The sequence below is a fragment of the Neltuma alba genome, unplaced genomic scaffold (assembly GCF_004799145.2).
Source record: "Neltuma alba isolate B1F8T4 unplaced genomic scaffold, ASM479914v2 tig00006927_pilon, whole genome shotgun sequence".
Classification (NCBI taxonomy): Eukaryota; Viridiplantae; Streptophyta; class Magnoliopsida; order Fabales; family Fabaceae; genus Neltuma; species Neltuma alba.
In genome coordinates, this window is record NW_021634623.1 from 32,451 (window position 1) to 47,710 (window position 15,260).

The 15,260-nt window shown below is 31.3% G+C and overlaps 1 protein-coding gene across 1 annotated transcript; it reads right to left on the minus strand.

Annotated features, from left to right (window-relative positions):
- Positions 1–6,785: 6,785 nt before the first annotated feature.
- Positions 6,786–8,020, minus strand: LOC114751450 (cold and drought-regulated protein CORA-like). The gene is made up of 2 exons (XM_028940124.1): positions 7,909–8,020; positions 6,786–7,371 (listed from the first exon to the last, which is right to left on the minus strand). Exons 1-2 carry the CDS (start codon positions 8,012–8,014, stop codon positions 7,022–7,024), a joined length of 456 nt encoding a protein of 151 aa, XP_028795957.1. The 5' UTR covers positions 8,015–8,020; the 3' UTR covers positions 6,786–7,021.
- Between the last annotated feature and the right edge of the window lie 7,240 nt (positions 8,021–15,260).

Genomic DNA, 15,260 nt, shown 5'->3' on the forward strand with positions numbered 1-15,260 from the left:
CTTTTGCCATGGCCGCCCCCGCCGCCATAGTCACCATGGCCTCGGTAACAACCACCATGCCCACTGTGATAGCCTCCGCCATAACCACCATGGCTTGAGTAACCTTCATGGCCATATTTGGCATCATTCACTTCTCCATGTTTCATTGTCCCTACTTCAGCTGCACATAAAAAATTGAAGCCGTATTAGGATATTAAATGTAGTTAAACATGTAAAAATTGCAAAAGAAGTTATACATTTCTACTTTATCTATGACAGCTTTAGGACCAAGTAACATAATATAAATATCACATAAAATAATACTCATCTGGTCCTATTTATAAGGCACTTCTAGCATCTTTCACACAAACCAAGAAAAACCTTAAACTTCATTAACTCTCATTTAAAAGTTAATGACTTTTCAACTTTATTCTTATTTAATATGCATTATACCTCATATAAACAAAGTCAACACAACAATAAATGAGAGGTAAAATTGTATATCCATACAAAAAATTTCTCTCAGTACCCTATAAATAGGACTAAAAAATACATTCTCTCTTTGCCCTGTAAATAGGACTAAAAGAGTACTATACTATGACATTTTGGGTAATCGCTGCTTAAAACTTCTAGTTAAAGATGTTATCCCAAAATAACTTTTATTTTATGTACTAGAGAAACTTGCACCAAATTCAGGCCCAAAAAAGGAGAAGAAACAATACTTTACATGCGTTGCACAACTCAGGATGGGAGGGTATGACATCCCCCAAGGGTCTGTTTGGTTGGAGGGTTTTTGAGGGGAGGGGAGGGGAGGGGATAAGTGTGTTTGGTCGGGAAAAATAAAAGAGAAGAGAGAGAAAAAATTTGTCTTTTAGTGCTCCCCTCCTCTCCTCATACTCCCCTCTAAATTTGGGGTTTTTTGGAGGGAAGAGAAATATTATATCTAATATTAACCAAACTACCCATAATAACTTTTTAATATTCCAAGTTTGTCCATCTTATTAAAAATATTTTTTTCACTTCTTTCTCTTTTTAGCCACTAATAATATTTGATAATAATAATATTATGTTATATTATATATACATATCATATATATTAATATATACAAGTCATAACATGTGTGTATTATAATTATATATCATAGCATGTGTGTATTATAATATCAGATAACATGCATATATATATATATTAATATATACATATCATATATATTAATGCATATATTTATAAAATTAATGAGATAGAATATTAAACTTTTTATCATATTTTCTATTTTTTTTAGTTTTATAATTTTTTTTATCACATGTAAGTAAGGTAATTGGTTTTTTTTGAATTGATAAATTAAGAAACAAATATTGTAATAAAAAATAAATCAGTCTAAATATAGAGATAAGGGCATATTCATCAATTTATAATTATCTCCCCTCCCCTCCTCTTATAAATCAAACAAAAAATCTCCCATCCCTTCTCCTCCCCTCCAACCAAACAAAACCATGACCTCCCTTCCCCTCCTCTCTCCTTCTTTTAATTAACCTCCCCTCCTCTCCCTTCCGTTGAACCAAACAAAGCCCAACCAAAGCTTTGGTGGAAAAAAATTAATTTTTTAAATGAACATTAAAGTGACGATGCAAGATTAAAACAAATAAATGAAACATAAAATTTGCACAGTTGATTTATTTTTAAAAAAGTACAGCATCAGTACTGTAGAGATTCACAATAAATTAAAGGGATTCAACTCGCCATGATTAGAGGAAGACTCGGGCAAGTCTCTGGCAGTGACCTCCAAGGAGATAATGAGTGAAAGAGCAAAGAGAGAAAGAAGAAGAAAGGCCAACTTGAAAGCCATTGTTAAGTTGCTTGCAACAAAGGGATGCAAGAATAAGATGGTTTTTGTTAATAGAACTATACATGTACCCAACAGATATATAGAGCCTAAAAGAGGAAGGGCCTCCAAGTATTTGGCAGCTAATTAAGAAGTAGCTTTTTCATGATTTGTTAGCCTTATCTAAGTCGCATTGTCTTATACAATTCCAACTTGCACGATCTTTTGTGTGACAAAGAAAGGATTATGGGCCATGAAATTCAAATAGAATTAATGTTTGTATCAAATGGATTAGTTGACTTATCACTATGATTTAATTTGAGTGGAAGGGATTTAATATAAGATAAAGGTGCAATCCGAATGTTGGATAATCCTTCACCTTTTAACATATACTACTGAATGAGGTTGAGCATTTGAATTTGTGGACAGAAAAAAAAATGCTAAAAGTGCAACGTTATTTGGATGCTTAAATTTGAACCAGTATGTACTATGTAGCTTATGTAAACAATGGCATTATTGACAAGTATATGAGTTTTTCAAAATCAGTAAAATGCAAGATGAAGAAATTTTTATCATATTTTTATAATATAAAGAGACCCTATGTTTTTAATGAAGATGTCATGTTCATGTTATGTAAATTTAAAGAAAAAATCATGTTTGAAGAACTCTATTAGCTGCTTGACACAATGCAAATTCAGATTAATGTTTGATATAGTACCAAATACTATATGGTTTTTGCTAGCTAGAATTAGTGTTTGTTTCATCAAACGGACTTAGTTTGTGTGTGTGTAAAATCCGGTGGGCTTCACAAAGAAGTATTGTATGTTTTTGAAATAACAAATAATGTAAAAGAGTTCGCATGATATGTTAACTAAAGTTGATCAATTATAGTCATTTATAATGAATACTAGACCTGAACTAATTAAATTAGTTTAAGTTTAGTGTTCATGATGTAAATGAATATAAATGAAGTTTAGTTAACATATCTCTATTTATATCATGAATACTAAACTTAAACTAACCATAACTACCTAGCCTTGCATATTAAAAGGAAAACATCTCTATTGTAACTTGTAGGTAAGGAAAGAGAGAGCTTTTAAAAGAAATTGGAAAGAAAAGTTTTGGTGAGTGAGTCTTGAGGTTATGGCTTGTTTGGTCAGACCTAGAAAATACTTACAAAAGTACATATATACACTCTCCAATAACATGTTTACATATTAGCAGCTGGCATTTAAACCCCCTAACCTTATGGATTATGGATCAAATTTTCATCATTTAGACTAACTTTACTGAACCCAAAAAAAAAAGAGGGAAAATTTTGTGGAAAAACATTTGGAAACTCAACACCTTACTTAAGGAGGAGAGTCTTCTAGTCTAAGAGGGGAGGTAGCTTAAAGTTTCATATGTAAAAAAATAATAATAACAACAACAACAACAACAACAACAACAACAACAACAACAACAACAACAACAACAACAACAACAACAACAACAACAACAACAACAACAACAACAACAACAACAACAACAACAACAACAACAACAATAACAACTCTAGCTTATTTTTCAAAACACATTTATTTGAGGAGAAAGTGAGTAGCAAAGAGAATTAATGAGAAAAAGAGAGGAGAGTGATATGTAAATAATAGAAGTAAAAATAAAAAAAACTATTAAATGTTCATAAATCTCAAAAGTGCATCACATTAAAAGAATCAAACTCATCATTCAAAAAAATAATGCATAAAAATGAGTGGAGAGAAATGTGTTTTAGCCCTCAAGACATAGAATTTTTGTTAAAAAATCCTATATGTGTGTGTATATATTACACCTAAGACTACTGAGGTATCTGATCTCATTCGCTCCCTTGGCTTTCGTTTCTTAGTGTCAATATTAGTGTCAGCCCAGCAGAGTGTTTTTGCTGTTGGTGTTCTTTCCAATCTCTATGTATTTTATTGCTTGACTGGAAATTCGCTCTGGCCCTATCGTACTTCAAGATGTTTGTTTCCACGGCATGTCCAAGGTTGAGCCTTGACGGCGAACTTAAAATGCCACCTCCAAATGCTTTATGTCTAATCATTCTGGATAACATTTGCATCCCTTGTCTTCTTGCAACTGCTGGCATAGATTTAGACAATGCTTATTCCCTTGATACTGTCATTACTTCTTCAAAAAAAAAAAGTTAAGATTTAAGGTTTTTAAGCTTAAACTAAACTTCACTCAAAGTTTTCAAAATAAAAAATTAAGACATTTTTTAATCTTCCCAAGCTTATTTTCGTGCTCAAAAGTGATATTTAAAGTTTCGGAAAGATTTGAAAATGATTTAGGAGTTGAATCGAAATTAATCAGAAGGTAATTTTACAAATAAACTAAATCGTCTTTAATTAACTTGTATTTATAAAATAATGTAATATGTTTTATTATAAAAATATTTAACAATACAAAAAAAACATAGTTCAGCTGTTAAGCCAAAGAAAAGTCTTTCTGCGGCTATTTTTAAAATAAATAGTCTAAATCAGTACGAGTGATCATGCTGAGAAAAAAGGAAATTCCAAAATATTATAGTCGATGCCTAAATTAAAGTCTATCCTGAGTTTCAATCAATCATGTACGAAATATTATTTGCTTCATTAATAATTTTCTGAGTATGTACATTATTCGTTGAAATGGCGGAACCAAAATAAATGAGCATTTAATCATTCATAAATATTGTTGGCAAAAAAAAATCACTCATAAATACTACCTTCGGTCCTAATTATAAGAGCCAGTTGACTAATTTGAGGAGATTAAGGAAGTAAGTTGAGTTAGTTATTTGTCCTAAATAGGTGTTGTCTTTCCTAAAATATCCTTGCTAATCAAATGTATTGACTAGAACTATCATTGTTGGAAGCGCTACTTTGGAAAAAAAATGTATAAATATGAAAGACAAAATAAATTAGGGTCTTATATTTATGATCAAAATAAAAATCAAATAGGATCTTATATTAAGGACCGGAGGTAGTATTGAAGATATGGGTCACTGAATTCAATGTGAACAACATGTTGTCCACAGGCGTTGTCAAATTCAAAGGTCCCGAGCGCAATCGTTGTCTCTATCGTGATTTGGATTGCTCAATGTGATATTTCTAGACAATTTTCTAAATATAGTTTGATTTGGTATATATTCTCAATGCAATGTGACTCCCTCGGGATTCAAAGTTTAATTGAGGGCTTGCTTAGACTACTCTCCATAAAAATCACTTTTATTCTAATAACTCCATTTTGCAAACTGATGTTAGGATAAGACTCAATTAATCTAAAGTGATTTATTTTTGGATAGGTTTATATAAAAAAAAACCTTTGACAAAAAAGAAGAATACTTATATCAAGTTGTTTATATCCATTATATCAAATAGTCATGTGTCTTAATTTTAAAATATTAGTATTTAATAGCTTTAATTATAAACTCATATGAAATAAAAAATAACAAATGGTTGTATATGATTAGAAAACTCAAAATAATGATTACAAAGAATTTAACGTGCAAAAAATTGTTTGAATAATTTATGGAAAAATTGGTTTCAGAAAATTCACATCTAAAGAAAAATAAAAAACCAAAAGGCAGAAGTTAAAAAAAAGTTCAACTTTAAAGTAATTTTTGAAAAAAAAAAACTCAAAATGATACTAAATGTTTTTTTTTTAAATCCAACTTAGACTCTACGTGGCAATAAGCTCCAAACGGTCCTCCAGCTATCTAGAGTCCTGGCTAGTGGAGCCCCGCAAGAGTCAAATGCGTGTGAATACTTTATTTTATCAAGGTATTTAATAAAAAAACACACACAAAAAAACAAAATGAAAAACATAAATTCATTAGATTTTTACTATGATCGAATATTTGGATGATTGTATTTTTCGTATTTCTGCAACTAGAGCTTTGATGTTTAAAGTTATAGCGAAAAAATCATAAAAATTAAAAGATTTTTACAAAAATATATAATGCTATGGATATTCTTTTTATTCCTGAAAAATATCTTGTCTGAAAAATCAATGTTAAAAGGAGAAGCATAAGTAAAAAAGCAATTTAAAAAAAGTTAAATTTTGATTCTCCTTTATATCGAATTTAGCTATAATATTTAAAAAATAATTGGGAGGGAGGGACTAGGGAGAATGAAAGAAGGGGAGCACAAATATATATATATATATATATATCTCTCTCTCTCTCTCTCAAGGCGATATTTAGTATTTAGAACGAATTTGCAAGAAATGAGAACGGGATGGGAATTGGAATAGGTATATAACATTAGAGTTTTATCATACAAGCAATTGAAATTATCATATAACATGTTTGTATTTTTCAATAATTATGTATACATAAACACACACACACACACATATTTAATTTTTCATGCAAAGATTTAAAGTGCTACGATTCATTGCTAAGTTGGAATAGGCTGGCTTCAAAATTAGCACCATCGATAATTAGTGAAATTTCATGGTTAATCAATTTAGTGACATTATTATTATTATTTTTTTTTTGCAAAGGAAAAAATTTCATTGCAAATTCAGTTTCGCACCAATACATTTTACACGTTCTGAAGTTCACTGTTACCTCATGCTTGGTATGAGAAAATTGCAAAGGAAAGAAAGAGAGGAGAAATTTTAATGAGATCAATTTAAAAAATTAAAAAAATAGGTTATAAAATATTAATAAAGAGAATATGTAAGACAAAAAAGGAAACAAAATTAGTAAAAAGCTATTAACCCCACATCTTCAATTTTATAGAATTCATTAAAATATTTGCTCCATTTATATCGTACCAAATGAACCCTTAATGTTAGTTTTTTATTCGAGCCTAGGCTCTCCAAAATGATATTTAATCTGGAATTGTAAAGTACTAATAGCTTAATTCATTAACCTTCCATCTCAAGTTTAACAACTGCAAAAATTTTGAACTTTGTAAACCACATATTGCTAATTCGTTAATGAGGACTTGTAACGTACTAGGATATCAATAATAGCCAAACTTCTCTTTTATTAATTGCATCTTCATATCTTGATTGCCAAAAGCAATCTCACAGTACTGTGCATATATCATATTCATGCTTTATAGTGCAAATATGGAAATTACACACATATCCTACTTTGACCACTTGAGGCTTGAAACCTCACTCCTATAAGAAAGTGAAGCCCTAGTATACACCTGTAAGCCCAAGCTTTATTCATTACTTGATGCATAATACTTTTAGTTATGAGATTCAGTGTTTGGCTGTGCATCTACAGCTTCACCGGCGTAAGAGCAGCATCTTCTGCAGCCTCCTCCGTACCCTCCACCGCAGCATCCATAGCGGCAATACCCTCCCCCGTGTCCGCCGCCACCGTGTCCACCGCCACCATGGCCTGGGTAACCACCACCGTGTCCACCATGGCCAGGATATCCTCCACCACCATAGCCACCACGGCCAGGATAGCCTCCGCCGCCATAGCCACCACGGCCTGGATAACCGCCACCCCCATAGCCTCCACGGCCTGGGTAACCGCCACCACCATACTTGGCATCTTCTACCTCTCCATGTTTCATTGTGTCTACCTCAGCTGCAAACTAGAACGGTTAGAAAAGAGAAATACATAGTAGATTTTCTCTTGAATATAGACAAAAAAAGTTTTCTGCTTTTTATATAATAGCTTTATGGCTAAGTATCGGCAAAATGTAAGGATTTCGAACCAAAACATAGCTCCATCATAATATAAATATCACAGAATAATAATATACTATGACATATTGGATACATCGATCCCTGCTGTATAAAACTTCTGGTTAAAATATTAACCCAAAATAACTCTAGACAGCCTACTACTAATTCAGGGCCAAAAAAAGGGGAAGGAAACTTGCACAACATAATAATATTCCTTCTTATATGAGGGATGTTTTTGTTATTATAGCAGGTTTTGAGATCCCATAAGCTTTGGTGCAAAAAACCAAATATTTAACTAAAGCATTAAAGTGACGAGGCAAGATAAAAAAAAATGAATAAAATATAGAAATTACACAGTGGAGGATTATATATTTTTTTTTTTTAAAGAAAAGCATCACTACTGGAGAGAGGTTCACAACAAAGGGATTCATCGCACCATTATTTGAGGAAGACTCAGACAAGTCTCTAGCTGTGACCTCCGAGGAGATCAGAAGTGAGATAGCAAAGATAGAAAGAAGAAGAAAGGCCAACTTGGAAGCCATTGTTGATAGTATTTGTGAATAGCCCTGTGCATGTACCCAATATATATACACGCAGTCCCTAGAGACCCCGGAAGAGAGGAAGGGCCCTACAAGTAGTTGGCAGGTAACAAGTGGCTTTTTCATTAATTGTTATCCTTATCTAAATGGCATTGTCTTCATCAGATGTTTTTATTTTTCTACTCTGGTCGACAACGAAACGATTAGAGGCCATAAGATTCAAACAGAATTAATGTTTGCATCGAATGGGTTAGTTGACTCATCACTATGATTTAATTTGGGGGAAAGGGATTTAATATATTCTCATATCTCTAATATAAAACCTAATTAATCATTTTAAGTAGATTAAGAATGTTAACTAAATTAGTTAATATGATTTTTTTCTGGTAAAACACCCGAATCATTTTCTTAATTATCTCTCTTCCTTTCCTACTTGATCATTGTTGAGAGAATATCAATATAGTTAATTTGAAAAAATATTAATAGACATGTGACATGGGTCTTACATATATATATATATAACCAACATCATGAAAATTATATTCATTTATATCATGAAAATTAAACTTCAGCTGATCGGCTAAAACTACTTAACCTTGCATTGAAAGAAAAATATCTTTATTGTGATGTGTAGGTAAATAAAATAGATTTTTTTGGTAAGTAAAAGTTACGGTGAGTTGGAACTTAAGGTTAGGATATACTCCTCCATTTCTAAATTTAAGACCTCTATAGTAGTGTATATAAATGTCTTATATTTAGGATCGAAGGAGCATCTCATTGGACTCATCCAAGTACTTATATATCAGCCTTCAACAAGGTTGTTAGCCAATTGAACCCTCTAATCTTATGGATTATGAATTAACTAGGTGAATTTTATGGGGGGCAAAAAACAAAATAAGAGAGAATTTTGGAGACAAAGATTTGGAAACTCAGCACCTTGCTTAAGGAAGAAAGTCTTCTATTATAAGAAGGGAGCTAACTTAAAGTTTTATAAAATACAAACAACCAAATTATGTTGATAAAGAAATAGTTAAATGAGCTAGATGCAATAGATTTTACCAAAAAAAAAAAGTTATTTTTCAAAACACTCTTATTTATAGAGAAGATGCTTGAGAGAAAGAATGGGTGAGGAAGAGACGGATATGTAAATTTAATTGGGATAAACATGAAAAAACAAACATTAAATATCTATGCATATCCTACAAGTAACCAAATCTCTTCAGTTCATGATTGGATCTACGTTTTCATCCCAAAAGGTGCACTTGGTACATTTACGTATATATGGATGAACTTTTCATCAATTTGGCTTTTGGCTGTAAAAATGGTTAAAAAGCATACGCCGCCAGGATGGAGCTGCTTTCAACTTCTTAACTATGGTGAGAGGAAAAAATGACCATTGTATGAAAAAAACAGAGAGAGAGAGAGAGAAGAAGAAGAAGAAGAGAGAAGGGTCTTGAAATGGATCCTACGTTACTTCAATGAAAGGATAGAATTACTCCAAGAGATCTAGTAATTTGATATTTATAAAAATATTGAAAGAATGAAAAATAAATAATAAAACTGGGGAAAAAATGGGAAAAAGTTCCATTAGAAATTTAATTGGTGAGAAAAGCTTGATAAATTTTTATACATACTAGTATTTTGAAACACTACATCTAATTGGCTGTGTTTGAATTTAAATATTGGTATACTCTGGAAATTTATTACATATGAAACACTAATACTTTGATTTAAATCATTTTTACTAATTAAATTTTCAATGAGGTACGCTTTTTCATTTTTTTCTTAAAATTTAAGTAAGATGAAATAAAAACTACTTTCCTCACCGTTAATTTAAACACAGCCACATTTCTACTTTTAAAAACTAATTATTTATAAAAATCAATCCAAACACAAATCATATCATATAAATTAACTTTTATCCAATCTTATATTTCCAAAAGTCAAATTGATTAAAAAAAAATCACTGTTTTTTTTACTGCCAATCTAAAGTCACCCTCAAAAAATTGTAGCCTACGAAGAGAACAGGAGAAGTAGTGTTTTAGCCCTGACGCATAGAATTTTTGTAAAAATGCCTAGATGATAAGATCTAACATTTTTAAGCTTAAACCAAACTTAGATAAAGTTTCCAAAAGATTTTTTAAATGTTTTGTAATCCTCCCAAGCTTACTTTCATGCTCAAAAGTGATATTTAAAGTCTCAGAAAGATTTGAAAATGGTTTGGGAGTTGAATTGAAATGAATCATAAGGTAATTTTAAAAAATAAACTGACTCATTTTTATTTAATGTGTATTTATATAATAATGTAATATGTTTCATTATAAAAATATTTTAACAATTTTCGCAAAAAATATTGAGCTTTTTGTTTTGCCGACAAAAAAAATTCGGCTTTTAAGCAAAAGAAAAATCTTCCTGCTGTTATTTTTAAAATAAACCTAAAATAATGTATATTCCAAAATATTTTAGTCGATGCCTAAATTGAAGCCTATCTTGACAATAAATCATGTACGAATATCATGTGCCTCATTAATAATTTTTCTGAGTATGTACATATTATTGGTCGAAGGGGCAGAACCAAAATAAATGAGCATTTAATTATCACTAATAAATTGTGAACATGTGGGCGAATGCATTCAATGTGAACAACTTGTTTAGTCCGCACGACTTGTCAACCTCAAGGATCTTCACCAAAAATTAAAAAAAAAAAAAAAACTCAAGGATCAAGAGCTCCACCGATGTCTCAATCATGATTTGGATCGCTCAATGTGATGTTTCTAGAAAATTTTCTAAATGTAGTTTGACTCGTATCACGTTATTAAAAGTGATTTTTATGCTAATAAATTTTTACAGATTAATGCCAACATAAAAATATAATATAATTTTATATTTGGGTAAACTTTTTTTAAAAAAATTAGTTTGACAAAAATTTATTTGGGCATTATTAAAAAGTTACTCTAATTATAAAGTGTTCAATTTTTTTTTTGAAAAGTAAATATAATATTTATGTACCTTTGTTTATTAATGCAAATTTACTTTTCTACAAAAAAACATGTTCAAAATCAAATAAAGTCAAAAGCTTCCAAATATTTGTTTTTTTTGGGTGCAAAGTGGAGTTGAAATACTTACAAAGATGGTGATATTATCTTTTTAGCAGGGCACAAAAAATTGGATTAAATATTAAATCAGCTGAGATAGTGATTCAACGGTTAGTAGATTAATCTGGGGTCAAACTGATTATATTAAAATAATGTTGAATTGAAAATAATAAAATACCACAATATTAATAATCAATAGTAACAAAATACAAAGAAATACAATGATAGTTTGATTATAACAATAACAAAGCATAATAAAATTGAAAATTTTGAGCTTTACAATTTCTCAATAACTAAAGTTAATAATTATTAGTACCAAAATTATCATTAAAATTTATTCAAATCTATAATAACAGAGATATTAGGAGCTAAATAAAAAAAAGATCAATAATAATATAATCATTCAAACCAGTTTATACTGGCTTGATCAGCTTCCTATTAGTTCGATTTTTAGCTAGTTCAGCACTTGAACCAAACTAGACTACCATTAGTTTTCTATTTTTTGGTCGAACCAGTCAATACGATCTGATTTTTTTTGTTTTCATGTTTTTTGGGAAGTATCTTATGAATCAATAGACGTCGGTAGGAAACACGCTTCACAGTTCACACCGTACTTGTGACCCTAGAGTAACAAATTAGGCAAGAATCAAAAGGCCGTGAATACTTTATTTAAATAGAAACAACACAAAAGTACAAAATGGACAAAGAATTCATTGGTAGTTTTAGTATAGGTGAATTTCTAGACGATTATGTATAGAGTCAGAAAAATAGGTTGAATTCATCAGGCTGGCCCATTTAAATTTAAGTCCATCAAGAACTGGGCTGTTTAGGCCCCGCATGTTATTTTTTCATTATTTGAGATGTTTTAATTAATTTAATAATTATATTTGTTCATTTTTGTTTAGCTAATATTTTCTTGAAATTGTTTTAATTCTTCGCAGATTACATCATCTAACATGATGAAAAAATATAAAGATATTTTACAATAATGGATCGTTTTTCTATTAGGATTCAGGATAACAATTTGATTTGCAAGTATTTACTAATTTAAAAACCTGATAATTGCAAAGAATTAGATGTTTTTAGCAAATTGAAATTTTAATTATGTTGTCTTCTTGAAATAAGATTTAGACACTATATTTTTGTTCTTCTTTACGGCACATTTGGTATAGTGGATTTGATTGTGAATGAAAATAGAAATGAAAATGGGATTTAAAAGTGATTTATGTAAAAATGGACATGGAAATGGGGTGTTCTGGAAACGAAACCTAATTTTTGTATAAAAATACTAAAAAGCCCTCTCTGAAAAAACTGATTCTCTCCCCAAAAATGTCAAATCACGGCAACAATTTATCAAGCCTTCTCTTCCTTCTGCAAATTGCCTAGACAAGTATCACCGAAAAAGAAATTTGCCCAGACCAATTCGTTGGCCACGTCAAGCTCGACGCACAAATTCATCCGCCCATTTTTCTTGGTTACATCTTCTTCTTTTTTTCGTCCTAAAGTATAGGTATCCTTCTATTAGAGACAATCCTATTTAAAGTACTGTCGGGCACTAAATGTGGACACCTCTCTCAGCGGGATTCGTATCTTAGTTTGTCATATTTTGAAAGACTAACCATTTCTACTAGACCTAACCCCATTATTCTTTTTTGTTACATCAAGCTCAGTTTTTTTCTTTTTCTGACAAAAATGTTAAGTGAATTAGGTTTTGGAACTCACCAAATCTAAGACATGTCTATGATATTCACCAACCAATCTTTTGGTGAAACTTGATGGCCATTCAAATGCCACAAAAATATGGGATCCTACACTAAAAGAGGCGAAGCAAGGAAAATTAAGAGAACATTTCAGAATGGTTCTTGCAAAGTTAGGAAGAAGAAGACGAAGATTGAAGATATGGAGATGATTTGGGAACAAAAGCCTCAGATAACAACCACCGCCAACGAAGTTGGAGGCGTCGAATATGTAGAAAATATTTGGGGAGAATGAGCCACCCTCGGTCATCGCTAGAGGCAGAGATTTGTGAAGGGAGATTTAGGAACACAAGTTGCCGGAAAATATCTGGATCTACAGAGGAGTTTAAAGCTCACCAACGGTTGGTGAGCAGCTGACCGGCGGGAGGAGTGAGAAGGTGATGGTGGTGGGGCAAAAATGAATTATGGATCATGCAATTACAAATGTCGGGTCTTCATGGAAGCCATTTCCACGTATTTTGGTGGAATTGGAAATGGAAAATTTTTCAATTCCATCATACCAATCAAACTTCCTCATGGAAATGAAATGCATTTCCATTTCCATGCCTCCCAATTCCATCATGCCTAAATGGCATTACAATTGGCAAGAAATGGCTTATAAGACATATGATCTTGCAGTATCAACTAATTTTTACAAGCTGCTCTATCATAATTTAAAGAAATCATATGTGCTCTCGAACTTAATGGTATATAACTTACTAAATGCAATAGAAATATGGAGAGATTCTTGGGTGAACCTGGAGTGCCACGTAATTTATGGTCTAACCAATGAGAAAAGAACATTTCATATTATTTTAATTTGATATGGTACTTTTTAAATATTAGCCGGCAGACACAAAAATTAGAAGGGAAAAATTTGCAAAAAAAGAGAAAAAGCACTCCATTTGCTTTTCATTTCCCGCGCTACTGCCTCTCACCCTTCCCCTCTAATTCCATGAGTAAAAAGACACTTTGCTGATCCTGTAGCAAGCAAAGAAGTTAAATAAACTTTTTCAACCATCACGTATGCAACGTGAAAATCGAAAAGCTTCACATGATCACGACAAGTAAATCTATAAATTACGATATTAAGGAATTGCTATATATAAATATGCAGGAATACATCTAACAAAGTAAATAATCTTCACGTGATGATTCTATTGTTAAAATAGTCTTGAATATTTTTACAATATTCAAATTGGAAGCTTTATTGTTTGAAATTGGGGTTCTGATGGGAACTTTATTTTATAATTGTGTACTCATGCTTTGGGGTTTCATTTGTTGTTATATATGCGTGTATGTTGTGGGGAAAAAGTTTTTCTTATTTTTTCCAATAAAAAGTGCCTGTGATGGAATTAACTTTTATTATTGGAGATTTTGAAGTAGTTTTGACTTTGTAATGAATGAAAATAGCAAATGAATCAGTGTTAGATATGAGGGGAAAAGAAAAATCTATGACTAGTTCTAGCTTTGAAGATACATATAACTCTGATGTTGAAAATATTTACCTCGGTCAAGTTGTAAATAATGAAGATGAAACTTATACTTTGTATACAAGATATACATACACTACTATAAAAAACATAATAATTGACAGTTATTTTTACTCATATTCAATAGTTAAAAATTGTCAAGTATGCTTGCGTCATGTATTTGGATAGATAAAGCGTGACTTGTGAACTGGTTGACACAAGTCTCGAGTGGGGTCAAAAGGCCAAAGGTGCCATGGCACCTAAAGTCTCTGGCCGCGCATGCCACAGGACCTTTGTATGGTTTGGCAAGCTTGGACAAGGTCCGGGCAAGTGTTGGCATGTATGGCTAAGGTGCTTGTATATAAAGGATTTAGATTGTACTCATTCCAATTACCAGACTCGATGAGTCCGGTATTATTATTTATTGTCACTACCTCCCCGTGTCAAGATTGGGTATATGCCAGGACCAGTCCTAGACATGTCAAGACTTTGGATAACGTTTGACGGTTATTAATCGTCAAATATTTTGGATAACATTTGACAGTTTTGAAGTTAAAACTGTCAAGTATTGGTTACTAATTTTACGATTACTGGTTCAATTACTTGACGATTACTCATATGACCATCAAATATTCTGAAAATACCTGATGGTTACTTGAAAAGAATACTTGACGGTTTTAAACTAATAACCATCAAGTATTTCATAATTTTTTTAATACAGGTACTACTTTGCTAGCAGCCCCCTACATTATGAAATTTCATACAAAGCAGCATTATTTGATAAACAAAATCAGGCCGGCATTCAAACCATTATATAGCAATCAATAATTCAGTCATATGAATCTAATTAACCACGTACTAGACAGAAATTTACATTATATACATCTTAATAACAAACCAAAGATCATACATTATGTTGTCTTAAGCCAAATCAAAATTTTAGACA

Excerpts from the sequence above, each read along its gene's own strand:
- LOC114751450 (XM_028940124.1), bottom strand. The coding sequence starts at position 8,014 with ATGGCTTCCAAGTTGGCCTTTCTTCTTCTTTCTATCTTTGCTATCTCA. Across the intron at positions 7,372-7,908 it reads TGAGTCTTCCTCAAATAATG|CTGAGGTAGACACAATGAAA; the intron begins GTGCGATGAATC and ends TCTAGTTTGCAG.